Source organism: Pseudopipra pipra, chromosome 3 (genome assembly GCF_036250125.1).
Source record: "Pseudopipra pipra isolate bDixPip1 chromosome 3, bDixPip1.hap1, whole genome shotgun sequence".
Lineage (NCBI taxonomy): Eukaryota > Metazoa > Chordata > Aves > Passeriformes > Pipridae > Pseudopipra > Pseudopipra pipra.
In genome coordinates this window covers 46,749,298-46,774,756 of record NC_087551.1, presented here as the reverse complement: position 1 = coordinate 46,774,756, position 25,459 = coordinate 46,749,298, and the positions used below count along the sequence as shown (strand labels likewise).

General features: G+C 35.3%; 1 protein-coding gene across 1 annotated transcript in view; it reads left to right on the top strand.

Moving 5' to 3' along the window:
- The window catches only part of PACRG (parkin coregulated), a 179,512-nt gene that overhangs the window by 75,218 nt on the left and 78,835 nt on the right, over positions 1-25,459 (top strand). The window contains exon 2 of the mRNA XM_064648982.1: positions 7,697-7,846. Coding sequence (XP_064505052.1) covers positions 7,774-7,846 — 73 coding nt within the window. The 5' untranslated portion in view covers positions 7,697-7,773. The remainder of the gene's footprint in view (positions 1-7,696; positions 7,847-25,459) is intronic.

Sequence of the window (25,459 nt, the reverse complement as noted above, 5' to 3'; positions counted from 1 at the left end):
AGAGTCCTTTTTAATTTTTAATAAATTTCTAAATTAAACTGATTTCTGTTTTTATTTGCATGTTGAAAATATATTTTTATTTCTCAAAATAAAAATTCAAAATATATTGTACCTTGCACTGGGAAAACATGATAAAATAGTTTATAAATATAGTCATTGTATGACATAAAATGCAGGAAAAACAAATTCCCTGTATTTGTCAAACTTGTAAAGAATCCAACTAGTGGATTCTTGTTGTCTTGGACAACAGTGTAGTTAATTCCTCTTTAGTGTCAAATCAGTGTCACTGTTGCATTTAGATAAGTAAAGTTGAACGTGTTGCTAGCAGTTGTTCTAAGCCTGGTTATATTTACATTTCTTCTCATATATCTTCACTATATTTAAGAGTATTTAATAGTCATTAAATACTTCTTTTCATTCTGCTGATTTTTATGGAATAAATGTAGTTTTCTGCTCTGTAGTCTTTTTCTTTCTGTAAATCCTGGAAGTTGATTTCTGTCACCTAAAGGAAGTAAATCGAACCTTTAATGGAATTGTTATCTTCTTTCTGACTGACTGTTGCTCTTGAGAACCAGTTCTGCTTGTTAACATCACAGACTGAAAAATCACTGTAAACAAGCTTGCTTTATAAGAGTTAAAGTGCTTTTAAAGAAAGCAAAGGTCTCTGACTTTTTTTAAAATTTTCTTGATACTCAAATACTGCCCTGTAGGTTTCATCAACCAGTACAAGTGATTGTAATTAGGTTTATGTTACAATCTTCTGCTTAAAACTGGTCATTTCAAGTATTTTCAAATAGTATAGAAACTAGATTTTTTATTACTCCCATTTACTCCTGTCCGTGAGGAAAAACTGTGTTTCTCATTCAATCGAGATAAATCTTGTCCATGTTTGCAAAGTGAAATGTGCAATTAACATCTCTGACTTTTGGAGTTAGAGCTATTCTCTCCTGAATTTATTAATTTATTAACATTTAGAATTTATTAGTGATGAATTTCATCTGCCATTTTATCACCTCATTTAGAAGAACTGTAAAATCCTTCTAGACTTCCTCAGAGTGAGCCCTTATCTTTGGCATCTGGAATAACTTGGTATCGTCAGAAATCTTTATTATCATCAGTCCAAATCTCCTCCAAATCATCTATGGATCTACTGAAAAGCATGAATTTATGCGTAGATTGCTGCAAGGCCCTAGTAGTGATACTCCTCCTCTGTGATCATTTTTTGTTGCCCTCAGTTCCTATCTCTAAGCCATTATTTATTTATATGGAAGCCACTGCAGTTAGGCTTTTCAAAAGCCAGTGACAGACCTTACCAAATACCTTTTGAAAGTCTAAGAAAACTGTATTGTCAGGCTTTTCTTGTCCATATTCTTCTTCTTCAAGGACCAACAATACATTTAGAATGCTATGTTATTTTTTGCAATATAAATGGAAATACTGATGCCCAGACCTTTTTTGAAAATGGCATCACATTTCATTGATAACAGATCTGTTTTCATCAGGAGGGATGGTACTCACTGAAGTTTTAGTACCTTAGCACAGAGGAAGGAGTGTTCACCTAGGAATGGATGGAAACTCTGTAGACTGGCATAGTCACTGAGAAGGTTTTTGGGACTCTCTTCTCAGTGTCTTCGTTATACTAAATAATTAAACTGGTCCGCAAATGTTAATAGAATTCAAGATTTATAGGAGCTGATCTAGTCAAATGCCACAATTACAAGCACAACTAAAGATGAAAAAAAGGCACTGACTTTGTCTTCCATATTCTGCTAGATCACATTTCTTGCAAACATCAATGTTAGCCTTTTCTGTGTCATAGGCTTTGGCTTTACAAAATCAAGTCTTTGATGACAAGGTTGTCCTGAGGTTTTCATGCCTTGCCCCCTACTCCTCCTTCCCATCACTTAACTGCAGCATGTCACTTTCAGTTGTACAGGGAGAAATATCTGTACAACTATATTGTTATTTGGATCAGGATCTTACTGGACTTGTACAGAACAGAAGGTTGTTATTCTGTTTTACTCTTGATTGAAACACTGTGTTTCATTACTGTTCCTTACCTTCATTACCATTCTGTGAAATTAGCATAATACTGTTATATCCATTTGGGGTAGTTAAGTAGTATGCATTTTGAAAGTTTTGGACAAAAATCTCTGTAAGAGCAGTATATATCACTTTAATCAATTGCATTTTGAGAACACTTTGTGTTTGGAGTTCTTTCAACCTGGCTCTGTGAATTTAAAAGAAGCCCTTGATCAACAAGATTAAGTAGATCACAACAATCGAAGCATTTTTATCCTGAGTGCCTGTTGCCCTACAGGAGACCTCCTCTATGTATCTTGTTCTGCTTCAGGCAAAGAATTTTCTAAAACAGTTGCCTCATTTACCACTTGAGTGAGATATATGAATACAAACTGAATTGGTTTTAATCTTTGGTTGTAAGACCTAAATATAAAATGGAATCTGTCAGTGCATTTCTAAACATAGATTCACAGGTGTATTTGAAAAAGAAATGGAATATAATTAGAGGCCAGTGAACATTAGAGAGAAGTAAATTATCAACATAACTTTTATTACAACCAACAAAATTAAATTTAGTACTTAGACACAAGGTGGAGGATTGGGGAAACTGTAAAGTTCAGGCTATCGATGTGCTATCTGGGGAAGAATGTTCTGATTCGATCTCTTCTGTGAAGATACATTGTGTCATGAAACAGATCCACTGTGTACTGGGAGAAATACTGTCATGTTTCCTGGCTTATAAAATCTATCAGTCCCCAAGATGAGAACTCTGGTTTCTATTACAGACAACATCTCAGATTGAGATAAGATTTTCCAAACTACCACATAAAAATAAAATATACATATAAAAAATAAACTTACATAACTTCTAGGTCTTTTCTTTGAGATGTTAGAAATGTTACTCAGCTAAAAGGCTTGAATGTTTTAAAATAATTATTTCTATTGCAAACAAGTGGTATATATCTTAAGGAAAATTTCTGCTCTTAAGGGAAATTAGCAAAAGAACATTCTAAATTTACATCAATTGCCAATAAAATGTAACTGAAATTAAAAATACAGTGAATTAACATTCACTGAAGGCAATGAATTTGTATTTTATATCGGATCATTGCTAACAAGCTAATAAGCAGCACTTTGGAAAACTTCCATCCCAAAAATAGTCAGTGTTTCAAATATGCTTTCAAATTTCATAATTATCTCTTACTGTGGCTTTGAATGGTAGAAACACAGAGCTGACTGAGATACTGAGCATTTACATCAGATATTTAACCTGATAGCATTGTAAAATTCTCTTTTATTTAAGAAATTTATGATGAACCTCAGAAAATATTTATTTGGAAAAACTGTAGCAGCACAAAATAAAATATGTTTGAATGAAAAGTACTTCATGATAAACTTCAATTGAGCAATTATTTAAGCTGGAGGGTTGCTCCTTTCTTGGAAAAATGTGTATCCTAATCACAAGCGAAATCTTCAAGTTTATATACCATTAAAGGAGAAAACATCAAAACTACCAAGCAACAGAACCAATGTATTGGGCATTTTTTTTTTTTCCAAGTTGCTATTTAAGAGAATGTTACAATTCATAGCTTATAGTCTAGATGACCAAAGTGAAATAGGTACCATTGAGCCAGGGAAGTCAGGAGCAGAAAGGTATCTTTAAATGAGAAGCAAACCAGTTGTTCACTTTGCTGTTATTGTGAAGATCCATCTCTTACAGCAGGCTTCCAGGCCAAGAGGCAACAGCCTAGCATGCTTTGGAAATTGGAATACTTGGGATATTATGCGTGTTTCCTTCATCTGGGCTATGTAGCTGTACTGCACCAAGAGTCTTAAATGCTCTGCTTTATTCCCATGTAAGGATACTAGTACTTTCTTCAGTTTCTGGTAAACTCTGGATATCAGTGACATTTTCCAATGTGTTGAAATGTACTGTTTTCATATACTCCATTAAAATTTTCTTCCTTTGATTCACATGGGAGAATGGTCCGTAGTGATGGTAGTACACAGAAAATAATTACGTGATTTTTAAAAGATAAACAGATATTTGAAATTGATGTATCTTCAGGTCAAGGACTGCCTCTAATTGAATGTTTATAAAGTGCCTAATACAATCAGGCCAGGAGCTGGTTGACTGCTATTCATGCCACATTCCAAATATTTAATAAGAATAACAACAGTTCTGTAGTCAATTTGATCCCACTTTTGATATTTACAAGTGTTTTCCTAACACACACTGCAGATTTCTGCAATTTGAAGGGATTCAGGCTCAAATTCTCAGTCTGTTTGATTCTATCATATCCATCTGCATCTATATCCGTGCAGGCTGCAATGTGTGCCCTACTCTTATACCAGTATTGGGCAGCAGCAGTGAGCACAGCTGTGGGAGGTGTGCCCAGGTAGAGGAACTCCTTCACTTAGTGACAGGGTTCCTGAAGGAGGTAGGTAGGTTGAGAAATATCAAGGACAGTGAGAGAAAGAGATTACTGGAATTGCACCCTACCTTCTCTGAGACAGGCACAACAGGCAGACAGGATGTGTGATATGGAGAATTCCCTATCCTTTCTCCGCATGGGTGAGCACAGTGACTCAAGAGGTAGAGGGTAATGGTGACAAGTTCCTTCGCTTGTGCAACAGGCCCATCTCATCTGGGACTACTCCACCTTCCCAGGTGCCCCTATACAATAGATAAAAGGCTCTGGAAGTGGTACCAAACAATAATGGGCATGATGCTTCAGCTAGCATGAAGGTGTCACAAATTGAACTGTGCTCTGCATCAAAACTGCTTCTAGAATGAAAAAAAGAACTTGCCATTGTAATAGGAAAGTCCTTTCAGCAGGGAACAGAAGGCTTAATATGCAGACTTGACCCACTTCTTTGGAAAGCCTGATGCCTCCCTGGGGCCTGGGTTAAAGATGTGAAGAGAAAGCTTCCTATCCTGGTACAACCCTCGGATTACTATCCATTGTTTATTTTTTAGGTAGGCAGTGATGAAGTCTAAACAAGAAGTCTGAGGACGATTGAGAGACTTCAGGGCCTTGGGACAGTTGGTTAAGGGATCAAGAGTGGGATCAGTCCCTTCCAGTTGCAGAGAATGATGAGGGAAGAAGCAGGAGGAGTCAGCAGATCAATGCCTGGCTCTGAGCCTGATGTCACTGGAAGGATTTGGAGTTTTTGGATCATGGGTCAATTTAAATGACATGAGGCCTGCTGGTACCTGTGTCAAAATGTCTTCTTTGCCTCAGTCTTTAGGAGTAAAACCAATTGTTCTTGGAATATCCCATCCCCTGAGCTGAAGATATGGATGTGGAGCAGAATGAAGCCACCATAATTGAAGAGGAAATGGTCAGGGACCTGCTGCACCACTTAGACAGAGACAAGTCGATGGTGTCAAATGGGATCCACCCAAGAGTTCCTCCTAGGGATAACTGGACAGCCATTTCCACTTACATGAACACTGCATGCCTCAAAATAAGGTTTCTTATACTCTAGGACAGCTTCTGCAGTCAGGAAGAACTATTCCTGGATGTGGGTACAATTTGTTGGTTAAGGATTAAGAAGCTGTAATTTCTGTCAATGATAATTTTTATGTCATTTAGTTAATTATTAGTGTTAGTATGAATAATCGGTTTTATTAATTTATATTAATTCATTCATACAAGTGAATATAAACATTCATGTTTTTATGAATGACATAATTGTTGTACTTAAAATACAAGTGTTAATGATACTTTCCCTACAAGTTCTGTTAGCTACTATTTATGTGTATGACAATTTAGTAATGAATAAATCCGTATGTTGGAACCCCAGAGGTTCCTTTTCCAGTCACTCCTTTATGAAAATGAATAATGCCTGTTTCTCTGTAAGAGAATGTTTTCCTACCTGAGACTTGGACCTAATCTTTAAAATTGTGTCTGGGAATCTCTCTTTGCTAAAACAGCCTTAGAACATCTACCCACAAAAGCATATTTTGGAATAGCCAGCCTCTTTGCTGGAACTTAATGTAAGCATGCTGCATTGGTGGGCTTCCATTCGACACATTAATAAACTCAGAGACAATATGAAATTAGCTGCAGCCTGGTGACTACAATAGAGACTAGCAAATAAGTAAGGAATTCAGTCTGTATTTTAATTTAGCAGTATTTCTCTAGCTTGGAATCACTATGATGTGCAATAGTACTTTTATAGTTTGGGCTCTCTAAGTGTTTTCTAACTGTAGTTTCAATATGCTGTTCACAAGCATGCTAGGAGGCATAAAGGGACCTTATTTACTAGTTGATTTTCAAGAGTTGTCTCTACGTATTGACTCAATCAGTCTGCCCTGCCCTTGCTTTGGAGCTCTCACTCTGATTTTTATCACTCAGCAGACATGCAGTAAGAAGCAGAAGCGGGTGGGGTACAGTGCATTTGCTTAAAGAGATGGAAAAAACGACATTGCTCCTGTGTGAGAATACTACTTCATTCCTTATGAAAAGACATTCCTGTGCACTGACAAAACTCAGCACCAGAAATACTGAATCATAGAACTGTAGAATCATAGAATGGTTTTGGGTTGGAAGGGGCCTTTAAAGGTCGTCTAGTTCCAACCCTCCTGCAACACCTTCAATCCTGTTACTTTGGTTTGAAGAGGCAGTTCTTAAAGAAGTTGTTAGTAACTCATCTTCAAATTTTGGTGTGTTTTCTAAATGCTTATAGTTAGTGTCATGCTATGATATGTTGAGTCACATATGTATATACTTTCGTGATTATAAAACACAGAAATGAATATGAGCTTATCTTTTTCTATTCTTTCTCTGTGCAATGATGTAAACATCTATGTAAGTGGACAGAACACTGGAGAATTAGACCAATATGTAATAGCGTACCAAATTTGACAACTGCTTCCAGCTGCATTATTTCAGAGAAGCTTTTATAAATAGATGGATTTTGCAAGGAAAAAAATAAAAAGCATGACTCATTTTTAATTATAAGAAAGAATGCAAAGTACTTGCTTTTAGTAAAATTAAAAGAGAAGAGAAAATAAAGGTATTTATGAAATGTCAAAGTGTCATAAGATTAGAAGCATGACACTGAAAGCTAAGAGAAAAATCTAAGTAGGCTAGACAAAATCTTTTTTTTTAAGAGTGTTTTTCTTTTGGAAAAAAAGCCTACAAGGTTTTTTTTGTAGGTTTTTTTCTATAAACATTTGCTTCATTGTGCTGATTCTCAGAATAGTAGGAATTGTTAGTTGAATGAATAAAATGATCGTGAAATAAATGAGTACAAACATACAAACACTAATTGTTGCACTAGAATGTGTCTGTTGTGAACCTTTGCAGGTTGTCTTGCAGTTGAACAGTTCCACTGGCCCCAAATGGTACTTACTGAACATTTATTTTTCGTTTGTTTGGACCTCACCAGTATTACACAGGCAGCATGAGGGAATAATGAGCTGCATTCTTTGGGTTACTGAAGAGTCAGCACAAATTGTGGGAACAAATAACAATCAGACAAGGCAGTGTTTTATAACATCAGGACTGCAATCCATCTTTCAAAGCTGGGCTAATAAAGGCCCACTTACAATCCCCGGCAGAGTACAGTTTAATTAAATTTGTCCATTAGAGGACTCCTCCCCCTCCCTCTACATTTTAGAAATTAATTCTACTTTCTGCCTGTTGTTCTTTTTGCATCACAGATGCACTGAACCTTCGTAACCGGCGCGTCCTCATCAGCACACTGAAAATCCTCCAGCACCTGGTGGCATCAGCTGACATGGTGGGGGAGGCCTTGGTGCCTTATTATCGGCAAATTCTCCCAGTCCTAAACATCTTTAAGCATTTGAATGGTGAGTTATCCTAACAGACACTGTCTTTCAACTCCTAAGGTAAAAAGGGGCTTGAGACAGGGTTAATTAACAATGTAGTTAAGATTTATTACTGTATATAAACTCAAATCCATTTGGAGCTCTAAATAATGTAAACTCTCCCTCCTACTATTCCCTAAGGATGCACTGAAATTAACAATTTCATTTATTACTCCTTGCACGTACAGTTTATTTAACACAGTACAGAAGCACTGAAGCAGTTCTATAATCTTCCAATAATTAAATTGTAAAGTTTTGTAACAGTCTTTTGAATACATTAATAAATTGCAAAGGTTTTTTCCTCCCTCCAACACATTAGTTCAGTCCAGCTGTTTTATTCCATTCTGTGCTCTCCACAAGCAATTCACTGCTACCAGAAGGTTTAGGAAAGATTAAAATTAAAATTAGAGATCAGACTAATTAATTTGAGGGTCAAGAGAACTCCTTGTTATAGAAAATTTCAAGTTACATAATATTTAGCAAAACAGTGGAGTTATTACTGCACACTTAGGTTTTATTTTAGAGAACTTTAGAACTAATTTGTACATACAGTTGACTATGTTGGTTTCTTTCTAGTGCATATCTCTATTGCCAGTCCCAGTCTTTAATAACTAGTACTATGAGTACTGTATGCCATGAATGCATTTACACCACAGTCACCAGCTGAAATCAACATGGTCTCTCTTGCTTTTGCCAAACTAATATCTAAAGTATTTTTCTCTAGAAAATCTATCTGTACTTATCTGTTCAATTATCTACCAAGTTACTGTATTTAAAATTTCTGTTACTGACTTGCAGCAGATGTAAAGAAATTTAATTCCTCACAATCTTTCGAAAGACATTTTTAATTAAATTCATGGCATTTTAGTAGTTCTTTGCAGGACTCCTTCCTATTATACTTTCTGTTTGCATTGCTATGGAAAATAGTACCTTATACTCACTCTTTAGTCAGTATAAGATTCACCTCAGATTGAACACATTCACCTCAGATTACCTGTTCAAAGACTGACTTCAAGGTGCAAATGAAATTTAGATTTTAGATCCCTTTAAATACATGTGCATCTGTGACTTTGTTTTCCTTAGTGAGAAGTATGATGTAACATGACATTCCACAAATGCGGTGTAGTTCAGATGACAACTGTGTCTTTCTGGAAGTAGTGGGATGAAAGGTTATGAGTGTCATCTGTAGGCTGAACTTAAGTAATTTCAGTAGGGCTCCTTAGGAGTTGGAAGATTCCCCCTTAACAGATCTAATTTCAGTATCTGGCACAAAATAAGATGGTAAAAATGACTCTCATTGATTAATGAATATACCACACATGCTTTTTTCCAAGTTTCAGCCTGACGTAGCCCATAAATTCTCTTGACTAGGCTTTTCTACAGTGATTTCAGATGAATAATAGGGAAAGCTCATGTGTAACCAGGTACCTAGCTTAACAAGGCATTAAACACAACCTAAATATATCTTCAGTTTTGATTGTATTGTGAGCAAAATAAACCATATTTTCAACATATTTGCATAAGATCTGTGCTCTGTAAGTTTGTGCCTATATAAAACTACACTAAATCATAGTACTTGGCACTGAAGAACTAAAATCCCAGCGAGAAGTGAAAAGTAATAGTTCAAAAATAATTAATTTTATTAAGTCATTACTTTTCTAGAAATAAAAGTTCCTAAATTTCAGTATTACCAGAAATGAAATGGATACTATTTGCAAGGCCTACCATATGACACTGTTCAACTCATTCAGTATTTGCATGTGAATGATAGGGAATACCTCTGTCTCCTCCTGCCTCAAAAAGATTATATTTCATTTCTCCTTCACTGGTGGTTGACAGAAAAGCATGCTCCCTTCTTCCTCCTTTCTGTCAAAATAAGCTAATAGGCAACTGAGGTGCAGGTGTTTGCTCCCAGTTATAAGAAAGTGGTAGACTGATTCGGGCTATTTTCTCCACTGTTTGTTCATACAGGTGAAAAATGGGGTGAGTGGAGTGTACACTCTTCTTCCTTCTTTTCTGTATAGCTTGAGAAGGCAGAAACTGTGATACATCTTCCAGGAGTTGTATGAATTGCAGTCTATTAAGTCAAACACTGTGGAAGTTTGCCTCAAATTAAGTTAGCTGGAAGAAGCCATGTTTCAGTCATTGCCACCTCACTAGATCAGTATCGATCTGATGAAAGCAACTCTTTCCCAAATTCAGCATCTGTGAATATCACTCTCACCAAACAAGCTTATTGTCAAGAGAATATTAGAGAAAACCTAAAAAACCCCTTCTAAACGAACAAAACAAACAAAATGAAACAAACCAAAACTAAAGCCAAACGAACAAAAAATTGGTATTGATAAGAAATTAAGATCAACTTACTTTAAGTTCAACTTACCTGGTGACCAGTTCAGAACAAACCAAAATGATTCTTCATGCAGTATGTGTGATGTGAAGCTCTGGAACTCCCAGCTCCAAGTTCTTTAGATACCAAAGGTTTATATGGATTCAGTGGAGGCTCAGAAATGTCATAAAAAAGAGTCTGTTGCTTGTTTAATAAAATACATGGGTAATTGATATTGGTAATTTTTGTAAATTATAAAAAGAAGAGTATTGATGAAAAAAAAAATTAAAAGTTTTAGTTATTGAAAATATCTAAAACATGCTCACCTATCTGAGTCATAAGATACAGGTTAAATTAAATCAATGCAACCTGAGTTATAAATGCCAGGGGGAAGATCCAAGCCTCCTGAGACAGTCTATGTGAAAGCCACAGGAAAGAGTTCAGTGAACATCTGAAGAGTCTCAGTAGTGAGCAAGGGGCTTTTTGGTGCACAAAGCATATTTGGTGTGCCTGAATTTCTGCCCTCACTTGGAACTTAAACCCTGACTTGCAGCAGACATTTCTTTTCACTAGGGTTCCTGAGTGCCCTGTTGCAGAGCATTAGAACATCAAAGAGCAAAGTTCTGCTGGTGATGCTGCCTTTCGTGTCTTTATTGGTGGAGACAGTGCGAGCATCCTCACCAGCTGGCCAGGATGTACTCTGAAAAGGGCTTGAAGCTTTCTGTTGAAACAGTTAACCAGAGCCATAAGGGTGGCAGGAGGGCAGAAGAAGGGAACATGATATTCCAGTGACTGAGAAAGAGGAATACTGGTGAGATGTAGGAGCTGTTTGTCTAATCTCTGCAGACTGGGAGGGGACTAGCAGTCTCTAAGCAACCTTCCCAACATATGGTCTATTATGCACATTTGCTACTATATAATATAATAAACAATAAAAATCACAATAATGTTTACTAAGTCATATTATAAATCCTGTAGTGCCACTGTAGTTTAAACATGTAAGGTAAAAGTACTCTTATGAAACTCATTTTAATCTTGTCAAAGGGAAAGAAAATTCTGCATAGACCCAAATGGAAGTATTCTTCTTTTGCATCACAAAACCTTTTTTTGTGTGTGCCTTACTTTCTAAGCTGTCTTTTATAAATCTGTGAACTATCTGGTGTAAATACAATATAAAACCAAATACAGTAAGTTTTCTCTTTTATGAAAGCAGACAGAGGAGAAAAATAAAATAAAATTAAAAAATAAAAAAAAGGGACTCTTCAGAGTCTAGAATATGCTATTAGGGTGCATTTATACCAGAGTGATGTCTGAAACAGAAACCTATTCATTAAAAAGATTAGACCGTTAGGAACAGCAAAATTCTCTTGTTTAATTTACCTGACTGGTAAAGGAAGATTTTATTGATTCACTTTAACAACTATTTTATGCTGTCAAATCCAAGCAGTTTTAATGGCTGTATTAAATCAATTTATGTACAGAAAAATATTCTCATGTCATCCATTTATATTATTCAGTAGTGATCAAGAGCGGTTTTGCTGTAGAATAGATGAAAATATTATTAGGATTTAAATATTATTTAAATATTATTAGGATTTAAATGCCTCAGAGAGAGCAGTGTGGGGTGGCACTGTACTGTGGAAGGTACCTCTCCAGCATGGTAATTTGGTCTATGACTTGTTTCGGTCACTGTAAGGCAAACGGGGGTATTAGGGCAGACTGAAGCCCAAGTTTCTTTTGGCGGCAGTAAAAATGCTCTGACACTATCAATAACTTAAGGCTAACATAAACTTCTGATGGCCTCTACCTATGTATTCAATCCCTGAAAATAAACTGTTAGAGGTATGACTGAGAATACCTCATGTAACTGTGTCATAGCATTCAGCCAAGTGTGAAGCCACACAGCAGAATTCTAATGCATGCTTTACAGCACCTGAACTTCACTCGGGAAAAATCATTCTTTTGTCTGAAAGGTACTTCATATGCTTTGGAGAACTCTACTGTACAAAATGCAGTAGTATTCCATGGACTCTAAAAGAAGAAGCAGGACTCGTGTTTAATGGCAAGAGCAAAACACTGTGCCCACAGGTACAAGTACTCCCTGTGTTGGAGTTTGAGTGTTTCCAGAACTGCTTGTGTATTCCAGAGGCAGGGATGCTCCTCCAAGAGGTTCATGGTTATTAGTAAGAAGCAGCAATTATCCTCTAATGTGATTGAATATGTTCTAAAGAAAATCTCTTGCCCAGAACATTTCAACTGTTTGCTTCTTCCACTGGGAAGTACAAAAGTCCTTTCACAAAGAATGTCAGTCCTGTTCTAAAATACTTTACATTTTGCCATCAACTTTTGCATAGTAATGTATTTGAGGTTCTCTTAATTTCTCCTATGAACTTTGAGATTTCAGATTATTGTCAGACAACTTTGCTCAGGGTTCTCTGCTACTTAAAAAAGAGTAGATGCTGTAGCTTTTATTTTTTTTTTCTTTTAAACTGAAAATGGAGATTCCCACAGAATTAGTTGATTCATGGTTGAGATTTGAATAAAAACCACCTAATGCTATAAGATTATTGATAAAATAAACCATGTTAGTATACTAGTCCTATCAGAGCAGTAACATAAACTGTACTAAATCCAGTTCTTATGCTTCGTTGTGACACTTACTCTTCCTATTCCTATGCATGTTTTGCAAGCTTTTTCATTATTTCCAAGCTTCCTTTAAATTCCATCAATTATAATTTCTGAAATTTAAAAACAAAGATTCTGATGTGGCTTTAAGGATACGCACTTCAAAGGAATAAGAGCACCATAATAACACAGATCTGAGAGAAAAAATTAGTTTAGATACATTTTCCGTGTTTTTTTAATATAAACCCTCAGCACAAGAGGATTCAGAATGTTCTGATTCATCAACATTTAATGAAAAAGATTGTGGTTTTCCCAAAATGGAATCTGCCAGTAAATCACCTTTTTAAGCAGATAGGGATAAATTGATCACACTCCAAAAAAGTTATCATCATACTGCTGGGAAGCAAAATATATTTTTGTCATTCCCAAATGTAATTAATGATATTATTTCAACAGGCTTCCTATGAATTATAGTTTTAAGAATATTTATTTAACAAATGTACTTCCATGTTTTTACGAACATTTCTATGAGATCAGCTGATGGTCTTTTAATGGTGTTTTTCAAAAATGTCTCGGGTTTTGTTTCTCAAGAACCTCATCTTGAAAGCAAAAGCCTCCTAAAATAATGTTTCGTATTCTAATTCAATATGCAGGAAAGTGATCCTCAGCTGTAATCAAATGTTGTCTCACATATTATTTTGCACACTGGTCAGTCTCATTTTGTTTCAATGACCACTCCTGCACATGGAGTTACAAAAAACCCACTGGAACTCTGAAGCACAGAAATTAGAAGTTACCAAGACCTACCTGTATTGGAGCATTTGTTGCTTTAGTATCTTTAATTGAAAGCATGTGATTTTAAGCTGATAATACAGAAAATTTCTAATGCATAATCAAAACTCTGTCAGGTACTTTATAACACATTGAGAGAATCATCACACATAGATCTTAATTGCTGGGTAATTTCTAATTGCTATCTAATTTCTTAGCTGAAAATACAGCACCAGTTGTGCAAAATAAAACCAATTCAGCTGTGATTAAATTGATGCTATTCACACTTAGCACTTACTTTTAATGTGTTAATAGTGTAATTAATTCAGCATCTTGAATTTTTGATAAAAGAAAAATGAAAAGCTTCCCTTGACAGAGAGTGATACATTACATTCAGTATTTTCTTTTTCCTCTTTCAGTTTTTAATTTTTTGAGTACGATGACTCAGGGAAACAAGAGTTGTCAATTGAATGACAAACAGGTTGTGTGTGAGTTAGGACATCTGAATTCACAGAAAATTCATGGACAAGTAAAATGGTGGAAACATCAAATTCTTCCTGTGCTTCAGTGGAAACGTCTGTAAAATGGGTATAACCTGAATGATCTTGTAGGCCTCAATCAGCATTTTGTTTGACAATTAATCAGAGCTATCATGAAGTACCAGGACGGTGGGTATGTGTGTCAATGAAACATAATTATCATTCAGTTAAGTGTTCATATCATGCTTTGCTTTAATACTTTTGTTGGATTTGTGTTCCTATGGGAAATAATTACCCTTGGTAATCCCATGTTTGAGGATGGTTTGGGCATTGAGGACTAAATTTATGCAGAATTACAGTAATATCTGTAAGTCTGCTTATTCTGGATACTTACACCTGTCTTAATATCAACAGGTATGTATCTGGCCTCCAAAGAGACAAGGAAGTGTTTAAGTTACTGCGAAGCCCATATTGTAGGCATGCTTTGAGCAAATCTAATGCATAGCTGCAATACAGACATCAAAACACAACAGGCATAGTCATTTTAATTTATTTTGCTTGCAACTTTATTTCTGGCTCGTTTGGCATTGAGTTGGCCAAGAAGACCAATGGCATCCTGTGTGTAGCAGCAATAGTGTGCCCAGCAGGACCAGGGCAGTGATCATCCCCCTGTACTCAGCACTGGTGAGGCTGCACCTTAATTTCTGTAATCAGTTTTCAACCTCTCACTGTAAGAAAGACATTGCTTATTTCTCTGGAGGTGCTGGAACACGTCCAGAGAAGGGCACTGGAGCTGGTCAAGGGTCTGGAGCACAATTCTTATGTGGCTAAGGGAGCTGGGGTTTTATAACCTGGAAAAGACTTGGAGGTTCGGAGGGGACATAATTGCCCTCTACAACTACCTGACAGGAGGCTGTAGCAAGGTGGCTGTTGGTCTCTTCTCCCAAGTAACAAGAGGCAATGGCCTCAAGTTGTGTCAGGGAAGGTTCAGACTGGATATTAGGAAAAATTTCTTCATGGAAAGGGTTGTCAAACATTGGAACAGGCTGCCCGTGGCAGTGATGGAGTCACCAACCCTGGAAGTATTTAAAAGATGTGTAGATGTGGCACTTAGCGACATGACTTAGTGGTGAACTTGGCAGGGTTAGGTTGATGGTTGGACTTGATGATCTTAGAGGTCTTTCCCAATCTAAACAATTCTATGGTTCTGTGGTTGTTTAAAAAAAATAAAATGCATGTACAGTTGTGCAAGATGGAATTAGAACCTAGAGTTCTCAACTGCTGCTTGACTTGTGTTACTGCTTCACCTATAATTTCTTCTTTGGGTAGAAGTTCTGAACTCTGTGCTGAACCTAACTGAACTGCACCATGAGGGATGGTACAGGCTGGCACATATTTACGTAGAAAATATGCTAGTTAGGCACATGTTCCAGCTTGGTGGAATTACATCTCCATAGGTTCACAGTTCTGCAATTCTGATTAAAGCCCCCTAAACTTTGGAGTAGAGTGTGCCTGAACTTCTCATTTTCAATTGATTTGCTGTAAGCAGCTCCCTATGGACTTCTTTGTCACTCTTCTCAGGCTCCTGATTCAGTTTGCAAAGTCTTGTAGTGTCTTGTAGGTGACAAGTCTACCTCTATAGATATTAAGTCTTTCTTTGGACCTGGCCTTACAGTCTAGATTTTTAAAATTCGACTACCTTCCAGCTAAGTGTTATTACTTTCTTCTGCATAATTAATTTCTATGCTTTTCATATAGTTGGTTTGCAGTTGATTGTTAGGACTGAGAATTGATTTCTTCAGTTGGACTTGTACTGCCTGATTCATTTAAAACTACTTTCAGAGTACACATTAAGAAATTCTGAGAAAATATTTGTTTTCTGTATAATTCTTTTTATGTATGTTTGCAAACAAATTTGCCTAAGTCTGAGGAGACATACGGTTTCAACTTGTCACATTTATTAAGGTAGCATATTTTTTATTTTAAATATACAACTGAAATCTGTGTTCATTTAATAATTTTAAGTTGATTTTTTTTTGTTTATTGCAGATATTTTTAATTTGTGTACTCAATTAGTATTTTTGCTTTGAGGCAACTATTTCTGTGAAAATCAGTGTGAGGTTGCCAAAATCGCAGAAATTAGCTCTGCACCTGGCTTTCTGTTTTTATATCAAATTAAAAACAAAAGAAAACAAAACAAAACCGGTAATGGGGAGAGAGAAGCTCAAGAGAGAGAGGGAACTCCTTATCTGGATGACAATATTTCTTGTGGCATCTCTCTCTTGCCCTCAAGAAAAACAGATTGAAGGCCCATGTAATGGAATGATACCGGTGGGAGCGTAAATATTGCAGTGTGATTAAACCACCAAAATACTCAGGTGATTAAAGTGCTTCAGGTCTTTCAGTTATTATTCTGTTATATCATTTCACAACGTTGCTTTTTTCATAGTTTTTGAAGAACACTCTGGGCAACAAAATTGATTTTGTGAGGCCCATAGCTTTGGACTATTGATTCATTTTTTTATATTGCACATCCATCATCCTTCTTTTTAGACACACCAGCAAAAATATGTGTTCTTGTTATAATATCGTCTGGCCATCCCAATGCTGATGCAATTAGCACATGGAAATCTTTGCTTCTTTGACAGGACTATACTAACTGAGAAGTACCCTTTTGACTTTTCTTATTCGAGAATTAAGTGAAGTAGATTAGACATTTATGATCAGAGCATTTGCTTACTAACGTCTACATCTAATTCAGAAACTAGGACTTTCAGCTAGGAGTTATATTTTTTAGGGGGAAAAACAAAGGCAAAACCAACCAACCAGCCAAACCAAACCAAACAAAAAACAAAGCCAAAACCAACCCCCAAACCACCTATTTTTGTGTTAAGACTTTCCATTTGTGCACCATCTTAGGTTCCCTGTTATTTTTGCTTTGAAAACTTAATTAAACATTCAGTAATAGGTGGGGAATGCCAAAGCTAACATTCAACACTATCACTTCTCACTTTGTTTTCCGTATTATGATACAGTTTCTAATAAAAAGAATCTGACACAGTACATGAAAAGGAATTGGTATATAATTAAGGATGTTAACAATTTTTCAGATTTAGTAGTTGTCAAGCTACCCTCGAGGTCAGCTGACACATGACAGTGATGGGGTTACCTGTTGCTCCTTCCTGCCTTTTTTTCTCCAGTCCAGTGATCAGAAGCCCATTTACAGCTGAATTACATGGGAAACAACTTTGGCCAATATACAGAGCAGAGGTTGTCAAATGGTACCGTACCTCATGTCTCACTGCAAAGTGCTTTTTCTACTTCCCTAATGCTGGATTTTGGTGAAGACATTGATATTCTGAAGCAATTTCCTATTGTGTCAACAGTAATTGTATAAAATTTTTTTATTCACTCCCAGCAATCCCCATGTATTGATATGTTGTTTCTTGTTTTTCACTTAATGGTCAATTATCCAAGACAGATGCATTTCTGATGTATTTGTATGGTTCTATCAATGATGAGTTCATGATCCAAGGTCCCTGACTAGGATTCTTTAGCCCTGTAATTGTACACCCACATAGCATTGATGTGCCATTGAATCAAACTAGGGATTGTGATTTGGAATTAAATTTAAGTGTAGTTTTGGATTATACAATATTTCATATATTTCTATTATGAATATGTTAAAGTATAGGATAGTACAATGATAATCATAGATACACTTTAAGTGAATAGAAATTCTAATTGCACATAAAATTAAGAATATTTCTGTAACTAGCAGAGTATAAGAAATAGAACACAAATTCTAACAGATATCTGAGGAATCAAACAGATAACTGAGGAATGAAAATGGATAAAATAGAAATTTTTGTTCAAAGAATGTTCTCCTTCCACAAACCTCACCTTGTCTATTTGTCAGTCTTCTTTTTCTTCTAGCAGTTTCCCCCATGTTTCATTCATTTCCTAATCTCATTGCACTTTACAGCATTACAGAAGACTTGACTTCTGTTTTTATTTTTTTATCCAAGTTAGAGAAAAAAAATTATTCCAGTTTTGCTGGTTTACTGTTATTGTCAGTGTCTTTGTGTAAGAAAGACGAGTTCTTCAGCAAATGCCACCAAAAGAAAGTAAATATATTTTAAGAATTAACTTCTCCTCCTCAACCTAAGCAAATGGGGGGAGCATTACAGAGAAGAGGAAGTTTTTTAAGACGTATAACGTAGTCTTAAGGTACATGTTTAATAAATCTGACCTTCTCACTGTGGGAAGTATTTTGCAAGGAAATTGTATAAATGGCTGTATGTTGGTTTAATGAGAACTGTGCACTGACAAAAAGGTGCTCTGACAAATATAAGGGTGTGATGTTAAATGCTGATCTGTACTTTAAACTCCAGATTATATGTAGTATTCATTTCTAGCAATGGAAAGAGACAGAATGTATTCAGAAAGCCTGGATATGTGAAATTAAGTTTCATCTTTGGAGGAACTTGTGTTCAGTGGTTGCAGGGAGAACCTGCAGAGGTTACCCTTACTAGGAAGCAAAATTAACCTCAGTGTGTAAATCATCCATGTGTTAGATTTCAGAGAGAAGCAGACTGTCCTAGTAGATTCATCTATTGTCACAAAAATGTCAGTTGCAAATCAAGGCTAAGCAGTGGAGTAACCATAACAGGCAAATCACCATAGATGTTCATGATTACAACTAAGAAAAATAAATGTGAGGCATAGGAATAATTTGAGTGTCAGTCTCTGTAGCAAAAACATTGTGTGGTATGTTATTTGAGCAGCAGCACAAATAGTTACCATAGGCATTGCGAAAAGGCAGTTTCAGTGTGGCACAGGAGACATGCTTGTTGGCCCCCAGAATTTATTCTTGAAAGATCTTAAATTGGTTGTGTTCTTTTTTTGTAAAATGAACTTACGCATATGTAACTACCCACTAGCAGTGCAAACACTTTGATGAAACCAGATATGAAAGTTTTTCTTGCTTTGGAATACTTTTTCTAATGTTTCTTGTAAATGAATACTTGTTATAGGGAGACTACTGTGTCACAGACCCTTGTAAGGAAGAAATACATATCCAAGAAACTTAAATAATCGGAAGTGATTGGCATACACATATTTGTATGTGAAAAGGAAAATCGAGAACCTTCTATATGGAGTACGACATCTGTAGGGATGGAATGAGAAAACCTGATATATGTGTGTGTGTGTGTGTGTGTGAATTTTAAGTCTTTTTTTTAATGAAAGTAGATCTATAGTGAACTTTCTATTATACTATTCTTAGTTTAGCAATTCAAGGTTCTGTTCAGGAGATGCAAAGATTATTTTCTATCTTCTTGCAAACTCATTTCTTGATACATCAACTGTTATGGAGTTTGGACAATAGATCAGATTCAACTAAATTTAGGGAGGGAAACAAAGAAGTAGCAGAGAATAAATTTAGACCTTTAAGGTGCTACTTCACAGACTTCTTCTACATACTCTTATCAAACTTATAGAAAGTATTCCCGCTACTCTATCTGAAACTGGTAGGTACTGAAGTATCATTATTTCTTGTATGGAATCCCAAAGAAACCCAGGAAACTCCAGGTAGGAGCAGAGATTTGTTTGTGGAAGACAGCTGCAGAATAAGAATTTTATGTGTAACTTAGAAAAAACCCAAGTCCTTGGTAACTAGATTTCAAAATATTCCATATCTTGAATGGGATATATAGTATAGGTGTACTGCAGATTTAAATATAAATAGTATAGAATATGTTCATGCAAAAAGATTATTCCAAGCCTTTTTCTTTTTTTTCAAAGGGTTTTCTTTTTGGAAAATAATAAAATGGAAAAAATCTTTACATTTGCATTATAATATTCTTAATCCAAGACACCTACAAAATACAGGTTGCTATTTGTTTCATATTCTGTCCTCTGATGCAACCTAATCGTTTCAGAATTTACTGTCCTCTTTTCTAGGGCTCTGACATATAATTTCAGTCATGTCCCAGATCTTTAGGACATCTCTGGATCATATACTGCATATGAATAATACTGACTAAGGACTTCAATTTGCAATCATTATGTAGATACTAAGCTATGGAGAGCTTATTCAGAATTGAGGGTTGTGAAATTGCCCAAGTGTCAAACTCTCAGTATAAAACGTTGAAATCACTGAATGCAAGGAGATTTTTTCTGTTTTTCAGAGTCATATTCCTTTTGAGTTAAGCAGCATATATGTCAACTGTGGTCTGTCTCTACATCATTCTTTGTGTTACTTCTTACGGAGAGCAAAGGTATTTGTGAACTATAATTCACAAAGCCATGTAAACAAATACAGTAGAAATACAGTCCCAACTGCCATGAAAATATGTGGTCAAACCTCTGTTTTGATAAAAGTAACTCTGAGGAGCAATACATGATACATGGATGCAAAATTACCTTTTTAATATGTCATGTGGTGAAATGTAATATAGTTCTCCTGTTCAGATTTTATTCAGCAAAAACCATGCCACATTACAAACTAATTTTGGGGTTTTTTTTATTTACTTCCTATCCCCCCAGTACATTAATTCACTGAAGAGTTATGACTTCAAAGTGAACCAAACATGTTCTAATTTTTGTGGATTTTTCTTACTTAGGCCTGAATATATAATGCTTATATCAAGATTATATTACTTTACAATATGTAAGACTTACAATGATTAACAATGGTTAAAGGTTATTTCTGTTTTGCTTATTCATTATAGCTGTTCTTGTATCTTGTCTTATGTATTATTATCTTTTTATCTTATTTTTCATCACTAAATATATGTTTTAGCTCCATTAGTTTACATAAGCATTTCATATATTGCATAATATTGAACATGTGTTATGTGAACAATGTTTAAACTTATTAGTTTATACACTTTAAAATGGTATGTCTCTTTAGGAATGTTTTCAAGTCACACTTTTAACACTAAAAAGATTAAAGAAAGGCAAGAATGTGTATATCTACATTGCTGACATCATGATGGTTGTGTAATGTTACGTATCTAAATGTCTATGTTAGTATGTGCTGACATGCAAAGCTAGTGGATTAGAAATACCCTAAACTAAGTATAGGCTGTATACCACAGCAAGTCTTTTATTGTATGAACCTGGATCTGGTAAATCTATATTGCAATACAGACAGCAAAACCTATCAATATTATTTTATTTTATGCAAAGTATTCAAAATGGAAAGTTTGAGTGGAAAAGAGTTGCTCTGAAATCTATACCATATACCATATCTATCCTGTTGTCTCTCAGGAGATTTTATTTTTTGCAAGGATGACTTTGAGTTTCCCTAGAGAATATTTTTTGTAAAGTTATTGGTGATTACAGAATATTCACAATAAAGTATATATACTTTGATTCCTAGCTCTTAAAAAAGGGATAATCTGTCATTCTAAAATCTTGGTATTAGAACTGTATTTTAACACCCTGGAAATGAGTAAATATTTAAAAGTTCAAAGAATTAAAATCAGTGAATTAAAAGAAAGAGGGTTTTATTCTGCCTTCATTTAATAGAGAGCTGATGCAGCTGTACAAAGCAGGATTTAGGGTGCTACCACTGTCATTATCTCAGGTACTTTTGAAAGGAGTAATAGAGGCAACATAGTTCCCAAAGATGGATAAACACCTTTATTTGGGACAAGATTTTTTTAGCTAGCAAGACATTATTGATATGCATGGTTTGATAAATACAAGTTAATTTAAATAATAATTCAAAGAGCCTGGAAGTGTATTTTGTGGGATTCTGATTTTAAAATTTGAAATGCTCGTAGTTGAGAGAAACTTGCTAGACCTCTTTTTCCTGTTCTAGGAACTGATGTTTTCTGTGTTGCCTTCATAAAGCCAGGTTCTCCAGTTTCTTTTCTCACAGAAAAGGAAATTTAATTTTTGACTTTCAAAAGTGTAGAAGTAAGTCTTCTTACTACGCAGTAATTAGCATACATTATTCATACACTCTGTGATGCTATGCAGTATTCCCTTCTTGGTTTTTTGGTGCTTAGCTTCTACACTGAAAAAAAGTAGTGACTGATTTCTTTTCCCCATGTTAGTGTTTAGTTCCAGGCTTCAGAGGAGACAGTAAGGCTATATCCTTACTGCTAAATTAAAAAAAAAAATATATAAAAAAAAAATGAGTTCAAGTACTGGTTCTCTGATCATCCATATTGTTTAACTGGAAGCTCTTTGCCTGGCATGGATCGGGCCTGTGCAAAGTGGCACAACTGAGGCACATTTTCTTGTATCTTGGCACATTTTTTTGGCTATAAAGCATATGCAGGATCATTTCTCCAACAGATAGTGTGGAAAAAACTTTGGTGACTTGGGTACCTTCTTCCCATGTAGTATCTCAGTACCATTGCAAAGTGCTTGGTACAACTCTCAACCCCATCCTTGTTCCACTTCTAGTTCGGATGCTATGTAAATGTTACTGCTGAGCTGCACTACACACATGTCATTATTTCAGACACTTTGAACTGAAGAGAGAACTGAAGCCATAATAATCTTTTTCTGGATGTCAGATAGGTGTCACCTGTGGCCCAAAAGATAGTGCCAAGTGCTATGCAGCATGCTTTTACCGGTTGGCCCCAGAAAGATAAACACACTCAAAAAATTTATTCCTTAGGTAACTAGAAAGTTATTTCAGTTATTGCCAGGACAGTCTTTTTATTTTAATGATTAGAACATGAATCTGAGATGGATTCATGTTTTGCACGTGTTAATGTGCAAGTGTGAATAACTCCATACTTTTCCTGTGAATTTAGCATCCAACATATCTCACCCTTTCTTTGTCCCTTCCCTACAAATGAAACAATTTTACAGCCACCTTCTTCCAACACCAGACATGCTAGGTATGGCCGGATAGAGTGGAAAGGTAGGGAAAAAATTAGCATAGGAAGTTACTCTGTTATTTCTGCCACTTTTATATTAGTGGAGATTCCTGGCACTCATAGGGTTCTCCAGGAGTAGTATCCATGTTGTTTTGCTGTTCATTTGTAAATCCCACAGTGCAATAGATTGGTAAATGAAATCAAGACACCTTGTCAATCTGAGTTGTTAAACAAACAATGGTCCTCAAATATCATCCTTCCTTTAAACTGTCTGCACAGTGTATGGCAATTAAAAAATGTTTGTTAAATGACTGGAATATAGCAGATTCTTCATTGATTTGTTCTGTTTATGGGTTTCCTTAATTAGATATAGAAATTCAGACAGCAAATATGATAGAAAAGTTGCATGTTAAAACAGTTGATTGGGGTTTTTTTATGAGTAAAAAACCCAACTTTTTTAATTACTATTTTAGTTGAGAATCTGAATAATGCAATAAAAAGTATATCAAGACTTCTTTGTAATAGTTAATTTTGAAAAATGTGTGCTTTACATTTATTTTTATATTTTTTGATCTTTTACTTTCAATCTAACAAAAGTACTTCTCATTACTGTAGAAGAAAGATATTTGTTCTGCTTGCATGAGTGCCATCAAACATACAAAGTACATTATTCAAGAGCAGGATTCTGAACATGTTTGCTCTCCTATAATTAATATTTAGCATGTTCACCAACATTACAAGCAAAAGATCCCTTTTGTTGCATTTTTTAGAACGACAAGCAATATGCTCTTTATGTAAAGGAGCCATATGGAAGCAATGGGTCCAGTTTTCCTACCCTCATACACGCTGAAGCAATACTTTTTATCATTATTGATCCCGAAGAAACAAATTGCCCAGGGGAGCCAGGAGATTTCATAAAGGGAAGGCCTGTTCAAAGTCTTAATAAGAGCAGAATCTCATGCTAACCGAAGCAGAAGTGTTTAAATGCAGCAGCCCACATTATCAAATGCAGTGACAGCCACCAGGCCACAAATTCATGTTTCGGAACACTAATTATATTAGCTATGCGTATATTAATTATGTATTATGCTTCCTTTTACATAACATTATCTTCACATTGGAAGTAGCTGTGATCATACAATATTGTTTTAATTTGTTTTCTGTGTAACATCTGTCCCTGGCCAGGCCAGGAACAGACTGTACCTTTTCTACTGTACTTTCCTGGTCACAAATCCCATTTAGCTGCTTCTATATTGTCATTATATCATTAAACTATGATTGTTTATCTTCCACACTGCATGTGTTTTGAATATGAACAAAAGTGGAATTTTGTGAATTCTTGAAAAATGGCAGGCAAGTCCTTCAATAGTTTCAGCTCTGTCTCTAGGCAACTTTCTGGTCTCAGGAATTTTTATATAATTTACCACTGGATTATTTCATTGCTCTTCTTTCAAGATGAGACTTTTGAAGTTGACCTCTTCCACAAATTTTGGATTTTCCATAGTGAGTTGGGGAAGTCTCAAATACAGGCAGAAACTGGGAATGCTTGTAAAAATCTGTCAGACGTTTGGGATTGAGATACAAAATTTAGCAGTTGGATGAGTACATGTGATGAAATGACACTGTGAAAATCAAGAGTCTTTTGCACAACATATCTGAGGTGTACAAATTCTAAATATTAAGGCCTATAAATTACAAGAAAATCCATAATGATCCATGTTGATCCACACAATACTGTTAAATGTCTTTAGAGAGGTGTTAATTTTATTTCAAGACATTACTCAGTATGGAATTTATTTTAATTTAAAAAATTACATATATGGAAGCATTATTGGAGAGAAAATATTTTTGAAGGAACTGTTCAGTTAGACCAATAGTTAGTTAGACACTATAACCTTTAAGTCATAGTGCAGGAATTAAAAAATATTTTCAGTAATAGAATCTTCTATTTCAAAAGTAACAGTCTGATTTTTAAGCATATTTTCTAAGAAATTGCTCTGCTCTCAAGAAAAAAACCGATTGACCCAGAAAGGTTTAAATTTAGTTTAACTTTGGTATTTTCTACACTTTGAGTTTGTTTTCATCAGTATTTAGGCTCTTTCACTCCTGAGGACTTGCAGGTATGTCTTGATGTTGTAGTCAAGTGCAGATTTTTTCTCCTTCCTTCTATGAGGAAAACATTATAAAATCCAGATTTCCTTCTTTAGATATGAGAACATAAAAAAACCCACCATATTTCATAATACTTCATTAAAACTCAAAGAATTATTAATCTTTATGCTGTTTCTATAAACATTGTTTTGTAAACTTTATAGAATTTTACTTACTGAAACAAATTATTTGAAGGGCTTCTTTGGTTCAGCTTAAATAGCAGCTTTGTTACAGAGTAGAATAATACATTAAGTCTGAGGTACTTTTTTCTTTTTAATTCAGGACTGTTTAAGTCATTGTTTAAAATCCAATGCTGCTTGCAATGTCATCTGGGAAAGAATGTGACAGACAATTCCCTACTGTTGTGTAATAAACTTAGTTTTTTATTTATATA